This window comes from Myxocyprinus asiaticus, chromosome 1 (genome assembly GCF_019703515.2).
Source record: "Myxocyprinus asiaticus isolate MX2 ecotype Aquarium Trade chromosome 1, UBuf_Myxa_2, whole genome shotgun sequence".
NCBI classification, from domain to species: Eukaryota; Metazoa; Chordata; class Actinopteri; order Cypriniformes; family Catostomidae; genus Myxocyprinus; species Myxocyprinus asiaticus.
The window spans coordinates 38681714-38698283 of record NC_059344.1 but is presented as its reverse complement, the minus strand read 5'-3'; the positions used below and the strand labels follow the sequence as shown (position 1 = coordinate 38698283).

Here is a 16570-nt window from a genome sequence, read left to right as displayed (position 1 = left end):
TGCAGGAGGGACTGGTGCACTTCACAAAATAGATAGCATCATGAGGAAGGAAAATGTTGTGGCTATACTGAAGCAACATCTCAAGACATCAGCCAGGAATTTAAAGCTTGGTCGCAAATTAGTCTTCCAAATGGACAATGACCCCAAGCATACCTCCAAAGTTGGCAAAATGGCTTAAGGACAAAAAAGTCAAGGTATTGGAGTGGCCATCACAAAGCACTGACATCAATCCAATAGAAAATGTGTGGGCAGAACTGAAAAAGCATGTGCGAGCAAGGAGGCCTACACACCAGACTTAGTTACACCAGTTCTGTCTGGAGGAATGGGCCAAAATCCAGAAACTTATTGTAAGAAGCTTGTGGAAGGCTACCCAAAATGTTCTGACCCAAACAATTTAAAGGCAATGCTACCAAATACTAACAAAGTGTATGTTAACTGTGAAAATGTGATAAAAGAAATAAAAGCTGAAATAAATAATTCTCTCCACTATTATTCTTACATTTCACATTCTTAAAATAAAGTAGTGATCCTAACTGACCGAAGACATGGAATGTTTTCTACGATTAAATGTCAGGAATTTTGAAAAACTGAGTTTAAATGTATTTGGCTAAGGTGTATGTAAACTTCTGACTTTAACTGTATATATATATATATATATATATATATATATATATATATATATATATATATATATATATATATATCAAGAAAAATAACTGGTTGTGGGTCAGGGGTGGGTAGCCAAACTTGCAGATTACATGGGGAATAGGGAGAACATAGTTCAAAATATTTTATAAAATATATTGTATTCCATTCTCTCTGTTTCAGTGATACTCACCCTTTCTCTGTTAACGAAAATTTTAAATATCCTGACATGGCAAATTACACAATCACCGTTGATTCTCACAGTGATTAAGAGAGTTTGTAGGTTACAAGCACTTCCACTCTAAGCACTACAAACTCCAAGTCTTATCCTGACAGAAGCAGTGTTTGTGCTGCCAACACTCTAATGCTGGTGTAAGGCTTCAAGGCTTAAGTCAGAGATGGTAAAGATTTCCTCTTTGATCTTTATAAGTACTCCTTTATGCACATTTGTGGAGCTAGGTGCACATAATATCTAGCATGTGAATCTCTTCATATTATATGGGTAAAGGGTTGGCTGAGTGCAGAGGAAGAGATTTGAGCTGCTTGAAAACTTGGGGTGGTCTGAAGAGCTCTCCAAAGCCAAATGGGGTTCTTAAAGCTCTCACCCAAAGGATTACCAGCACAATCAGGTCAGCAAAAGCCAGGGAGAGAAAATCTTGAACTGTTGTTTTTATGCTAGTCTGCCCCTCTTTAGTGTTTACTACTTTTCATTGCCCCAATCTCTCTTTTTAAAGTTTCTTCTGTCACTCTTTATCATGCAGCTCCTGAGCAAATCTGTGTTTAGCTGAGCTTTTGAATTTACGTAAAAGCTAGAAATGATGTTACAGTTATACAATTAGTTAAAAGTTACATACAAGTCATGTATGCTCAGTGGTTATATCAAAGAAGAAAATGATCTTACTTCAGTATTTTTAAAGGGATCGAGGTGTCCTTAATGGCCACAATGACACCACCATGATCCAGATAGAGAATGTGATGTTCTTCCTCAAATACCTTAAGAGAACAAATTAAGTAATAAAAAAACAGTTTGATGGTTCTTACATTGAACATATATCATCATAATTATCATCATCAAGATTTGCTGTCATTAGCAAAAAATAGAAATGTGCGACAGGAACAATCCAGCAAAATGGCAGCAAATGAGAGGGTGTCACATGACAGAAAGGAAAAGAGGCAAAGACATTTGAATTCAAAGAGAAAATCAAAGAGTTTGTAAATGGTGGGCATTAAAAATACAAATTAAATTATTGGAGTCACTATTCACTTTCATTATATGGCAAATAAACCCTGTAAAGACTTTTAATATTTCTCCTTTTGTGTTTAGGTTAAAAAACTGGAGCAACATTAGGGTGAGCAAATAATGACAATTTTCACTTTTGGGGGAACTATTCCTTTAACTCTTTTTAAGACTTAAGGGTCAGTTTGACCTGTTTAAACATTTAGCACCGATTTACACCAACTTAACTTTAACTTTTCGGCCTGAAACTTAATGGTATCCTCCACAGACGTGATCTGAACTTGGCAATGTAAATTTTTTACCTAACTCTAACCAAACTTTGGGTTACGGTTGTAACCTCGGTTCTCTGAGGGAGATGAGTGAGACATCTCACTATGGGACACGCCTCTTGCGTGGTCATCCATGAAGCCCTGTGCAATCAAGCCTAACAGTCTGCTGGCCAGTGAAGGCCCTTTCAGTCACAGCATCGGAGGTTGGGCTTCTGCTGTCGGAAGCAGACGAATCTTCTGAGCTCCAGCACACGGGCAGTAGAGCACAGGATGAGGCGGATGCTGAGATGGCAGCCGTGCTTGCCCAAGCAGCTGTGAACATCGGGCTGAAGTGGAACCCTCCACCCTGCCCTGAGCGTTCGCGGCTGGATGATTGGTTTCTGGGCTCGGAGCGCGACTCACGGCCGCGCCCCGCCCTGGTGCCTTTCTTCCCGGAAGTGCACAAGGAAGTGGAAGGCACCTTTTTCTGCCCGTACACGCTTCGCGGCTCGTCCATCCTAATTACCCTCGACGGCGGAGCGGCTAAGGGATATGTCGAGCTCCCCCAGGTAGAGCGCACCATAGCGGTGCATTTATGCCCGCAGGGTGCAGCCACCTGGCGCGACTGACCAAGGCTCCCTTCCAAGGCCTGTAAGTTCTCTTCCTCATTAATGACGAAGTCTTACTAGGCCACGGGTCAAGCCGCTTCTGCCCTGTACGCCATGGCCATCCTGCAGGTCCACCAGGCCAAGACGCTGAAAGATCTGCACGAGGGTAGAACTGACCCAGGGCTGATACAGGAACTGCGTACTGCGACTAACCTGAGGTATTCTCCACATGTTAAACTCCCTCTGGTGGGATGTGGTCTCTGTTGTGCTCTCCTCCTTCCCAGTGCTATTCTAGATAGTGCTTGGCAGGATATTGCTAAACAGCAAATCAGGAAAGGCACCGCCGGTAGCCTACTTGGGTAAGTGCCTCCTCCCCTCTTAATGGGAGAAGGGAGATGCCTTACCTAACTTGCTGGAAGGTCACGACGTGGTTGAGTGCTCGCTGCGAGGCACGCAGCAGCTTGCCCATGTCCACTCTTCTGTACCTCGTGACACGGTTCAGTGCCTGTGGCGTTTCCTATAGGAACCCCTAGTGTCACTACATCGACACAACATCTCGTTCCCTCCATCAGGGAACAGAGGTTACATCAGTAACCAAGACGATCGGCTTTCTCCAAAGGTTCACAACGGAGCTTCCCCCAAATCTTCCAGAACTAGTGATAAATCCCATGATGGCAACATGGGTTTAGTGACTGGTTTTAGGCGCCATACGCCTTTCATGACCCTACTTATGACAGGGTGTGAGAATATCTAGGACTGCTGGAAAAAAGGGACTGTTTTCCCTGACACCATTTTTGAAATCTTTTCCACTCCATCTCCTCCAGAGAACTCGTGGAGCTCGGTGTGGCACTTTGAATAGTTAAAATCACATTTTGAGCAAGCCGAGAGCACTTAGATCAGACCTCTCACGGGCCAAACCCAGAGGTTCCGTTTCTGCGTATGTGGATGGAATATTGTCCCACCCGCTAGAGAGAGGAGGTCCCTGCGCTGGGGTAGGCACCATAGGCTCACATACAATAGTTAGAAACATAACTGATTGTGTTGGGGTTAAAAAACTCTTCTTCGTGTTCATTATAAAACCTTGTTAAGTGAAACAATCTCCCTCTGTACAGAATGAGGCAGGGATTTGTGTATCTACATTTGGAACTTGTATTTTCTCAGATAGTTGTTTAGAAATCTGAGGTCTAAACTGAGGCGGACACTGATCAACACAGGCGATAAGTGTGTGTGACAGCACTCTATGCGTTTGACTGATCCACACAGGTGATAAGTGTGTGTGATAGTACTTTATGCGATTGACTGATCAACACAGGGGATAAGTGTGTGTGACAGCACCCTGCGCGTTGACTGATCCACACAGGGTATAAGTGTGTGTGACAGCACCCTATACGTTTGACTGATCCACACAGGCGATAAGTGTGTGTGTGACCGTACTCTATGCGTTTGAATGATCAACACAGGGGATAAGTGTGTGTGACAGTTCTCTATGCGTTTGATTGATCAACACAGGCAATAAGTGTGTGTGTGACGGAATTCTATGCATTTGACTGATCGACACAGGGGATAAGTGTGTGTGACAGTGCTCTGTACATGGACTGATCCACACAGGGGATAAGTGTGTGTGACAGCACTCTATGCATTTGACTGATCCACATTGGCGATAAGTGTGTATGTGACAGCACTCTATGCGTTTGACTGATCAAAACAGGGGATAAATGTGTGTGACAGTGCTCTGTGCGTTGACTGATCAACACAGGAGATGTGAGTGTGTGATCGCGCTTTATACTTCTAATTGACCAAATCCCAGGTTTTGTGCAGGAATTGATACATAATAATTATTTTTTTTGTAGTATTGCTCTCTGGGTAATTTGCTAAGGCAAACTGAGATTGTGAACTTCGGAATGTACTAAGCCGTATGCTTCTTCCTACAATCCCCATCCATGGGGGGAGCCGGTGCTGCCGCTTGAGCAAAAGTTTTTCTCCGCCAAGAATATCTATCCTTATCCTGTTGATGAATCGTTTCCCGAGTCCCTGAGATGGATGTCTGTCCTCTTCCCTGTGCCCCTTGGGAAAAAGTGGGTCAGTGCATTACCCGAGGCTGCATCGGCACTGGAGCTCTGCGGGGTACAAAAGATCTAATAGCCTCTTGCTCTTTCCTCTTCGCCTCAAAATGCTGTTGCATCACCAACACCGCTGGACCAAACAAGCCTTTCGGGTACATTGGCTGCTCAAGAAAGTGTCTTTTATCTTTCTCCACCATTGTGGTCAGATTCAACCACAAGCCTCTCTGACCCACCACCATAAGACCCAAAGTTCTTCCTGTGGACTGAGCCAGGCAACACGATGAGTGTAAGATGAGATCCGTCACTGTGCGAATCTCTGTCCATAGCTCTGTGAAGTAATTGCCCTGTAACAGAGCAACAGACATATCTTCTTCCAACTTCATGATGTAGGCCAAAAGCAGAGTGACTGCATTTGTAGCCCGCCCTGTCTGCGCTGAAGACTTTACATTACATTTTACATTTATGCATTTGGCAGACGCTTTTATCCAAAGCGACTTACAGTGCACTTATTACAGGGACAATCCCCCTGGAGCAACCTGGAGTTAAGTTCCTTGCTCAAGGACACAATGTTGATGGCTGTGGGGATTGAACCAGCAACCATCTGATTACATGTTATGTTCTTTAGCCCACTACACCATCACCACCACTACAGACTTGTAAAGTTTCTCGAAAATCAAGGCTGTGAAGCAATCCTTTACAGACTTGTAAAGTTTCTCGAAAATCAAGGCTGAGAAGCAATCCAATTTGTGAGGCAGCTTAGGGGAAACAGAGGATAAACCGAATGCCAATCTTGGATCCAGATGGCTCACCAAAGATGCTTCCATCGGCGGCATGTGAGACCAGCCCCTTTCCTCCATACCCGCTATGTCAAGCAAGGAGAAGCTGTACACCGGGACACTTGATGACAGCAGTTTCTCAAAATACTTCATCAGATCCTCCATATAATCCTGGAAAGGTGGGAGGGTTTAATGAGCTACCAGGGTGGTGGGGAGGAGGAATTTACCATCAAGTCTTAAGCGTTAAGCGGCAAGGACAGCCACCAGCCACTCGATGCTGAGTCTAGCCGCCACTCGTTGGCAAGCCTTGTGCAGGGTTGCATTCCCCGTTGCTGATGGCTGTTCATCTGACCCAGTAGGGTTTCCAGGTGGCACCACTTGGGACACAAATGGCTCCTTGATATCGATATCATCTTCATCATCTAAAAGCCCTCCCGAAGCAGTGATGGAAACCAAGTCCTTGTCCAGAGAGACTCCTGGGAACTGTTTGATCTCCATATTGAAGTCAACAGGGTCCCCGAGCTCACCCGAAGGAGTAAGCTGGTCAGCCCAACTCCGTCTCGGAGGTGAGGGACAAACCGCGCTCTCCTGTGCAGGATTCCTGGAGAGAGTCTACTGCAATCTCTACAAGAGATCGGTGTCAATATTGCTGCCCTGGCATGCTCAATGCCCAGGCAAGCTGGACACATACTGTGCAGATCTCTAGATTAAATAGAAAATCCGCACACTCCTGGGCAATGGCGAGATGGCAGAGCTCTATGCGTTTGATTGATCAACACAGGGGATAAGTGTGTGTGACAGTGCTCTATGCGTTTGACTGATCCACACAGGTGATATGTGTGTGTGACAGCATTCTATGCATTTGACAGATCAACACATGGGATAAGTGTGTGTGACAGTGGTCTGTGCATGGACTGATCCACACAGGGGATAAGTGTGTGTGACAGCACTCTATGCATTTGACTGATCTGACTGATGAGAGTCTTCTGCAATCTCTACAAGAGATCGGTGTCAATAATGCTGCCCTGGCATGCTAAATGTCCAGGCAAGCTGGACACATACCATGCAGATCTCTAGATGAAATAGAAAATCCGCACACTCCTGGGCAATGGCGAAAAAACTGGAAAGTCAATTGCTATTTTTCTTTTTTTTTTTTTTTTGGTAAAGTGTTTAATTTCTCAGTATGACTTGGTTCACTTTAGCTCGATGTCCTTAACTGAGTGGTAACTCAGTCCTTAGACAGTTGAATCCAGCCAAATCTATAAACCGTAAGTGCACTGAAAAAGGGCTCGCAGTGGATGCCACGAGTGAAGAGATGTAGGATGCCATTTTGGGCCAGTGCTACTGATTATATAGGGAAGGGGCAGGGCTTCCCTGGTGCACAGGCAAGCAGCCTGTTAGGTGTGATTGCATAGGGCTTCATGGATGACCACAAAAGAGGTGTATCCCATAGTGAGATGTCGAATGAGTCGACCGAAAGAGAACTATAAAAAGTACCTAAAAAGGTCCTCTGGATCAATTTGACCTGGTTCATACGTATAAAGACTTACGAGAAAGCTGTAAAATGGTAGAACAGTCCAAAATGTTATTTGTGAGTACACTCAAACTCATAATTTGCAAGCACACGTGCACACACACACACACACACACACACACACACACACACACACACAAAGTTGTCACAATGATATTAGCTCAATATAAAAACAATGGGAATCAATGGAAACAAATGGGGAAAATGGGTACAAGTGTGTGTGTGTGTGTGTGTGTGTGTGTGTGTGTGTGGTTCAAGCAAGACCAGACCATAGGTCCACCCACCCATCCACACACACACACACACACACACACACACACAGGGCCAGATTAACATAAGGGCTAAGCGGGGCTGAAGCCCCAGGTCCCAATCGAGAAGGGTCCGTGCATACAATGAGCGCTCCGCCTGACCGCAGAAACATTTACTCTCAGAATAGTTCAGCAATAATGACGTGTTGTATAGTGACATGTCCATAATGACATGTCAACTCTCTCTTGGCTGTTTAAAAGAACTAGCGATGCCTGATTCGCAAATGAATCATTAATTTGAGTCGATTCTTTTCAGTGAATTGGCCAAATGAGCTTGCAAAATGGCCTGAATTGATTTGTGATTTAGCCAGTTCGTTCGGACCGCTCTCTCGAGGAATCTTTTGGAGCGGTTTCTCACTCATTATAACAGTATCGGGATATTTACAAATACAGGGAACAAACAGTGCTGGATAAAGTGGATATTTACCTACAATCAACTGAAATAAAAAGCTGCATTTTTGAGAGGTAACTTTGAGAAACTTCAGCACATGCTATGCCATGTGAACAAGGAGCTGTTCATACCGAATGTGTTTTTGCGTCCGCTCGCGCTGTTTTTCAATCGTTTACCATGTAAACATTCGCTAGATACAGCTGTACTCAAAAGTTTGCATACCCTGGCAGAAATTGTTAAATTTTGGCATTGATTTTGAAAATATGACTGATCATGCAAAAATGCATGTCTTTTATTTAAGGATAGTGATCATATGAAGCCATTTATCATCACATAGTTTTTTGGCTCCTTTTTAAATCATAATGATAACAGAAATCACCCAGATGGCCCTGATCAAAAGTTTACATTCCCTTGAATGTTTGGCCTTGTTACAGACACACAAGGTGACACACACAGGTTTAAATGACAATTAAAGGTTAATTTCCCACACCTGTGGCTTTTTAAATTGCAATTAGTATCTGTGTATAAATAGTCAATGAGTTTGTTAGCTCTCACATGGATGCACTGAGCAGACTAGATACTGAGCCATGGGGAACAGAAAAGAACTGTCTGCGTAACAAGGTAATGGAACTTTATAAAGATGGAAAAGGATATAAAAAGATATCCAAAGCCTTGAAAATGCCAGTCAGTACTGTTCAATCACTTATTAAGAAGTGGAAAATTCAGGAATCTCTTGATACCAAGCCACGGTCAGGTAGACCAAGAAAGATTTCAGAAGAATTGTTCGGGATACAAAGAAAAACCCACAGGTAACCTCAGGAGAAATACAGGCTGCTCTGGAAAAAGATGGTGTGGTTGTTTCAAGGAGCACAATACGATGATACTTGATCAAAAATTAGCTGCATGGTCGAGTTGCCAGAAAGAAGACTTTACTGCGCCAATGCCACAAAAAAGGCCGGTTACAATATGCCCGACAACACCTTGACACGCCTCAGCTTCTGGCACACTGTAATATGGACTGACGAGACCAAAATAGAGCTTTATGGTCACAACCATAAGCGCTATGTTTGGAGAGGGGTCAACAAGGCCTATAGTGAAAAGAATACCATCCCCACTGTGAAGCATGGTGGTGGCTCACTGATGTTTTGGGGGGGGTGTGAGCTCTAAAGGCATGGGGAATCTTGTGAAAATTGATGGCAAGATGAATGCAGCATGTTATCAGAAAATACTGGCAGACTATTTGCATTCTTCTGCACGAAAGCCGCGCATGGGATGCTCTTGGACTTTCCAGCACGACAATGACCCTAAGCACAAGGCCAAGTTGACCCTCCAGTGGTTACAACAGAAAAAGTTGAAGGTTCTGGAGTGGCCATCACAGTCTCCTGACCTTATTTTAAAGGATTTTAAAGCCAGTTTAAAATCAGTCGCACCAAAATATCACCAGCACATTAGTTTCAACACACGAGGGGACCGGGTTTTGGACCATTGCTACTCTCCGTTCCGGGATGGCTACAAATTCCTTCCCCTGCCCACCATTTGGCAAATCGGACCACTCTTCCATTCTGCTTCTGCCCACTTACAGGCAGAAATTGAAACAGGAAGCACCCACCCTCAGAACGATCCAGTGCTGGTCGGACCAATCAGACTCTACGCTACAAGACTGTTTTGATCGCACGGACTGGGAGATGTTCCGGTCCGCCTCTGATGACGACATCGAGCTTTACGCTGATAGCGTAATGTGTTTCATCAGAACGTGCGTAGAGGAAGTGATTCCGACCAGAACTGTGCGAATCTATCCGAATCAGAAGCCGTGGATCAATAGCGATGTTCGCGCGGCACTTAATGTGCGGACCTCCGCTTTTAATTCCGGGAACGCGGAGGAGCATAAACAAGCCAGTTATGCCCTCCGAAAAACTATCAAAACAGCAAAACGCCAGTACAGGAGCAAGATTGAAGGACAGTTTAACACCACCAACTCTAGAAGCATGTGGCAGGGAATTAACATCATCACGGACTTTAAAGGGAATAAAACCTCCGCCATGAACACCGCTGCCTCTCTACCGGATGAGCTAAATACTTTTTATGCTCGTTTCGAGGGAAATAACACCGCCCTCGCGGAGAGAGCTCTCGCGGCTGAAGCTACAGAGGTTAGTTCACTCTCCGTCTCTGTAGCGGATGTAACCCGATCCTTCCGACGGGTGAATATCCGCAAAGCCGCGGGTCCAGACGGCATTCCGGGCCGCGTCATCAGAGCGTGAGCGAACCAGCTGGCTGGTGTTTTTACGGACATTTTCAACCTTTCCCTCTCTTTGTCTGTAGTCCCCACATGCTTTAAAACATCCACCATTGTGCCTGTTCCAAAATAATCAAAAATAACGTGTTTAAATGACTGGCATCCTGTTGCTCTGACCCCCATCATCAGCAAATGTTTTGAGAGACTAATCAGAGATTACATCTGCTCTGTCTTGCCACTCAATCTTGACCCGCTGCAGTTTGCATACCGCAACAACCGCTCCACTGATGATGCCATTGCATCTACAATACACACTGCTCTCTCCCACCTGGAAAAAAAGAACACTTATGTGAGAATGTTGTTTGTAGACTACAGCTCAGCATTCAACACCATAGTGCCCTCCAAGCTAGATGAGAAACTCCGGGCTCTGGGCTTAAACAGCTCACTGTGCAGCTGGATCCTGGACTTCCTGTCAAGCAGACGCCAGGTGGTTAGAATAGGCAGCAACATCTCCTCATCACTGACCCTCAACACTGGAGCCCCGCAGGGCTGTGTTCTCAGCCCACTACTGTATTCCCTGTACACACATGACTGTGTGGCAACACATAGCTCCAATGCCATCATTAAGTTTGCTGATGACACGACGGTGGTAGGTCTGATCACTGACAATGATGAAACAGCCTACAGAGAGGAGGTGCACACTCTGACACACTGGTGTCAGGAGCACAACCTCTCCCTCAACGTCAGTAAGACAAAGGAGCTTGTGGTGGACTTCAGAAGAAAAGACAGAGAACACAGTCCAATCACCATCAATGGAGCACCAGTGGAGAGAGTCAGCAGCTTCAAGTTCCTGGGTGTCCACATCACTGAGGAACTCACATGGTCCGTCCACACTGAAGTCGTTGTGAAGAAGGCTCATCAGCGCCTCTTCTTCCTGAGATGGCTGAGGAAGTTTGGAATGAACCGCCACATCCTCACACGGTTCTACACCTGCACTGTGGAGAGCATCCTGACTGGCTGTATCTCCGCCTGGTACGGCAATAGCACCGCCCACAACCGCAAAGCACTGCAAAGGGTGGTGCGAACTGCCAAACACATCATCGGAGGTGAGCTTCCCTCCCTCCAGGAAATATATACAAGGCGGTGTGTGAAAAAAGCTCGAAGGATCATCAGAGACTCCAGCCACCCGAGCCATGGGCTGTTCTCACTGCTACCATCAGGCAGGCGGTATTGCAGCATCAGGACCCGCACCAGCCGACTCCATGACAGCTTCTTCCCCCAAGCAATCAGACTTCTGAACTCTTGATCTCCCACGATCAAAATACATCAGCCCTGCACTTTATTACTCTTTTATCTCACACCGGACTGTCATAAATTATATTACTGTTATTATATTATGTCTCTCTTAACAACTGACTATCAACCGACAGCCTGAATGTCAATACAGTACAATACTGTACATTCTATATATATATATATATATATATATATATATATATATATATATATATATATATACTTTTTTTATATATATTTTAATTTTTAATTTTTATTGAATAATGTGTATCTATATAGTATCTATATAGTAAAAAACAAAAAAAAACAAAAACAGCATATTGTATACTGTACAGTGTATGTTATTATTTGTATATTGTTGAGTGTAATTATGTGTATAACAGATGTTTAAATTGTGTTGTGTTAATTTGATGTTTTAAGTTGAGTGTAATTATGTGTATAACAGATGCTTAAATTGTGTTGTGTTAATGTGATGTTTTAAGTTGTGTGTAATTATGTATAACAGATGTTTAAATTGTGTTGTGTTAATTTGATGTTATTGTAAATTGGTATATGTCTCATCACTGTCACGACTGCTATGTTGATCGGAACTGCACCCAAGAATTTCACACACCATTGCACTTGTGTATATGGCTGTGTGACAATAAAGTGATTTGATTTGATTTGATTTAATATCATCGAGCCACTCTGGGGAGATCTCAAACGTGCAGTTGATGCAAGACGACCAAAGACTTTGCATGACCCGGAGGCATTTTGCCAAGACGAATGGGCAGCTATACCACCTGCAAGAATTTGGGGCCTCATAGACAACTATTACAAAAGACTGCACGCTGTCATTGATGCTAAAGGGGGCAATACACAGTATTAAGAACTAAGGGTATGCAGACTTTTGAACAGGGGTCATTTCATTTTTTTCATTGTTGCCATGTTTTGTTTTATGATTGTGCCATTCTGTTATAACCTACAGTTGAATATGAATCCCATAAGAAATAAAAGAAATATGTTTTGCCTGCTCACTCATGTTTCTTTAAAAATGGTACATATATTACCAATTCTCCAAGGGTATGCAAACTTTTGAGCACAACTGTAGATGGATGTCTTTTGACAACTGCATTACATTTAAACTGTGTTTTAGCATCTCTCACAGGAGCGCTGCGTTTTTAGGCGCCATGTCAGGTTAAAAAGAACAAAATTATAGGTAATTAAAAATCGATTATGTTCAACAATGGTACAGGTGAGACTGAACAACGTGACACGGATGTCCCTGGAATATAACATTGTAGAACCATAGGTTTTAATTACAAAATCAATTTCTCCTTTTCTAAAGCCAGGAAAAAGACTATCTAAAGGTAAGATCCCCTCTGCACTTCATAAAGCAGTATATGTGCAAGAGTTGTTTTAGGATCCCTGTTTGCAGTTATTTAATTTCTGGGGTTATTGTAATGTGTTGTACTTAATGTGTCTGGAATAGTTAGTATGCATACTAAATGCTGCTTCGTTGTGCGCTCGACAAGCACTGCTTTTGTGAAATGCAGTTTTGTGTAAAAAAAATAACAACAACTCTGTAGCAAACATTATAGTGTGAGATAGGCTACCAACATAGGCCATGAGGGGGGACCCTTGGGATTGCTATAGCCCCAGAGCCCTCTGTGTTCTTAATCTGGGCCTGGATTCGGGACTGTGACAGACAGACAAACACACACACACGTTGGTGCAGCTATCCTTATGAGCACTCTCCATAGACATAATGATTTTTATACAGTACGAACTATAGATTCTATCCCCTAACCCTAAACCTAATCCTCACAAAAAACTTTCTGCATTTTTACATTTTCAAAAAAAACATTGTTTAGTATGTTTTTTTAAGCGATTTGAATTATGGGGACACTAGGAATGTCCTCATAAACCACATTTATAGCATAATATCCTTGTAATTACCAGTTTGTAACCTAAAAAATGTCCTCGTAAACTACCCAAACCCGCCCCCACACACACATACTTGCATATTAGTGAAAAGTTAGTTAATGATGATAAAACAGTGGTTTGGGGAAGAATTTGCAAATTGTGACTGTTGAACTGTGATTTAACGAGACAGGTCAATTTGACCCAATGAAATCAACATTGGGAGTTGATCGTTAAGACCATTCAAGGGTTAAATCAGTTTGTGGTTTGTTAGTATCTTGTTTGCTCTCACCTGTCTCCAGGTCTTGCCACAATCTGAGGTGATGTACATCTCCTCTTTATATTCAACCAGCTGAGACCCAAGGTTACCTGAAGAGAAGATACACACATAAAGATGATCAAATAAATATTCAGAGACAGAGAGAGAGAATCATTTCAATTCTTTAATTTTTAACTTGAGGCGAAGCAGCAATTCCCTCACTCAGTTTGATTTTGAGAGAGAGGGAGGAGAAGGAAGGAGAGACTTATATATAAAAAGAATGAAAATGTGAGGAAACTGGAGGGTATCATTCCTGAGCTGGATCAAAAGCTTACTGAGCTGAGAAATAGTTAGAGCTGAACATAAGTTGGATTTTACAGACGGAGTGAGCACTAACTGCAAGAGAAAGCTGCATTTTGATGGAGACACACTGAATGCGGACTATGGAGATGTTCAAAGTCTGCTGTATGCTTGCACAGATGTGCACATACATTTTGAAGAGAAAGCAAGCCACAATCATGTGTTGGCAACTTTTTTAAAACCAAAAGCTGATGAGTCCTTTTGTCTTTGAGGTGCTTCCACTGTATGTGTGTACATGTCTGTATCTCTGAGTGAATAGGCAGACTTTATGACCTTGTGAACTGCCAGTGAGGCAATAGCTCTAGCCTTCAAGGACATTAATGTATTGTCTTCCTCAATTCCCCCTGTAGCAATAAAAAGCAAGTATTTCATATATCTGTATCTGCCTCCTTTTGAGCATCAGTGTAGGCTCAATGGATGTGCCACTCATAAATGGAAAAATCAAGGTTTAGATTTTCTATTTCCCATTTGATACATCACATCCCGTTTCCCCAATTAATGCTTCTTAATCATTATTTTTCCTTTCCCTTCCTTTCCTAATTAATGTTAGGTAGTCTGCTTTGTACCCACTAACATAATTTCCCCAAGCATGCTGCCGATTTGCATGCATATCAGAATGATTACGGAAATTATATTTGAAGAGTTAAGAAGAAATCTGGTGTTCCAATAAATGAGTTTTAGTGAAGAGCTTCATTTTATCTACCTCTTTGGTGAAAATACCAATGCATAGTTGTCATGGAGACTGACCTGCACCCATTATGAGGCCTGGGGCAGAATCTTTAGTGTGGACTGTTCCAGACACGTACGGGTTGTCAGCCCATCGCAAGTGGAGATTAAGGTTACAGTCAGGCTAGAGAAGGGAGAAGACAGATAAAAGAAAAAAAGAATTGTTTTTCAGTATCTATATGCGTAAGGGAGAGACACTGAGATTATGAAAGACAAATTCACTTTCCTTCCTTTTGGCAATCATGGTAATTTCACTACCCAATAGCTATACCACCAATTAGTATTTTTAGATGTGTGTGAACTTAGTCCACAATCTGGATTCTGACTCAATTTGTGACTTCTACAGTAAGGAGCTCATACTTTAAAACCACTTCATATCAAGTACTACATAATGTCCAGCATTAAAGAATAAAGAATGAAGCATTGCAGCAACATAAAGCTCATGACTTCATTTACTAAATAATAAAACACTTTCAGACAAGACAAACACGTTAACACGTTAAACTCAAGTGCTGTGAGGATGGATGAAGTAATTGAGTTTGTGCCTACATTATAAACGCAATAGGACATGCAGAGATTTATTTTGTAATTTCTCACTGCTCTACATTTCAGGCACCAAGTGGTGACAATAAAAAGCAGAAGATATTGCCAAAATGACATGGGAGATTTGCAGAAAAAAAAAAAAAAAAAAAAGAGCTGGAGGAGGGAGTGTCAATAAGTGAGGAGTAGAAGAGAAAAAGAAAAAAGACATGTCAGAGGGAGGGCTGAGAGATGAAGACGTGAGAAGGGAGAGTAGACAGACAAAAGAAGAGAGAATAGTCGATAAATGTCCTTTTGACTCGTATCTAGACTTGTCTCTGCCAGAAACACATCTATATCTTAATTAATGCTGCTACATGTCCCAAAGTTTAAACTGGCCATTTAAAATGATACACGTATATATAATCCCTGTGTGTGTGTGTGGGTAAAGGGTAAGCCCTGTGGATATACAGTGTGTTTATACACCGATCAGCCACAACATTAAAACCACCTGCCTAATATTGTGCAGGTCCCCCTCGTGCCACCAAAACAGCGCCAACCCCTCACCACTGCTGATCACGGAGATCAGCATTTACAGAAATACTCAAACCAGCTCGTCTGCATCAACAATCAAGCCACTGTCCAAATCACTGAGATCACAATTTTTCCCCATTCTGATGGTTTATGTGAAAAATAACTGAAGCTCCTGACCCGTATCTGTGTGATTTTATGCACTGCACTGCTGCCACACGATTGGCTGATAAGATAATCGCATGTATAATTGTTGGTGCCAGATGAGCTGGTATGAGTATTTCTGTAACTGCTGATCTCCTGGGATTTTCATGCACAACAGTCTCTAGTTTACTCCGAATGGTGCCAAAAACAAAAAACATCCAGTGAACGGCAGTTCTGTGGATGGAAATGCCTTGTTGATGAGAAAGGTCAACAGAAAATGGCCAGACTGGTTAGAACTGACAAAGTCTACGGTAACTCAGATAACTGCTCTGTACAATTGTGGCGAGAAGAATAGCATCTCAGAATGCTATTTTGAGATGTGGGTTGGCACTGTTTTGGTGGCATGAGGGGGAGCTGCACAATATTAGGCAGGTGGTTTTAATGTTGTGGCTGATCGGTGTATGTGTGTGCATGGATTGATGACTCAGAGTTTTTCTTATTTTGTCAGTGCCCACAAACAGTGGCAAGTGAGTCAGATTAATAACCTCAAGTCTGTATCTGAGATGGTCACGGTAGTAAACAGTGATACATTCATCCTGAACAGGAAAAAAAGCCATGTGTGGGCTGGATCTATGTGTGTAGAAGTATAATGAATAGTATTGAGGCTGAGCTGAGAAATAAAGTCACGATTTTGTTGGTGTAGCAATACATTGAATTAAAATTGGTGGCAAAATGTCATGGTAAGTGACAGAACTGTATCTGCACAGTTAAATCAGTGTATATCTATTAA

General features: G+C 42.8%; 1 protein-coding gene across 3 annotated transcripts in view; it reads right to left on the bottom strand.

Annotated features, from left to right (window-relative positions):
* Positions 1-16570, bottom strand: part of LOC127444578 (VPS10 domain-containing receptor SorCS2-like) — a 321561-nt gene that overhangs the window by 20862 nt on the left and 284129 nt on the right. For all 3 annotated transcript variants that reach the window (XM_051704034.1, XM_051704041.1, XM_051704048.1), the window contains exons 11-13: positions 14608-14710; positions 13534-13610; positions 1547-1638 (exon numbers count right to left, since the gene is read on the bottom strand). In XM_051704034.1, the coding sequence (XP_051559994.1) occupies positions 1547-1638; positions 13534-13610; positions 14608-14710 (272 nt within the window). The remainder of the gene's footprint in view (positions 1-1546; positions 1639-13533; positions 13611-14607; positions 14711-16570) is intronic.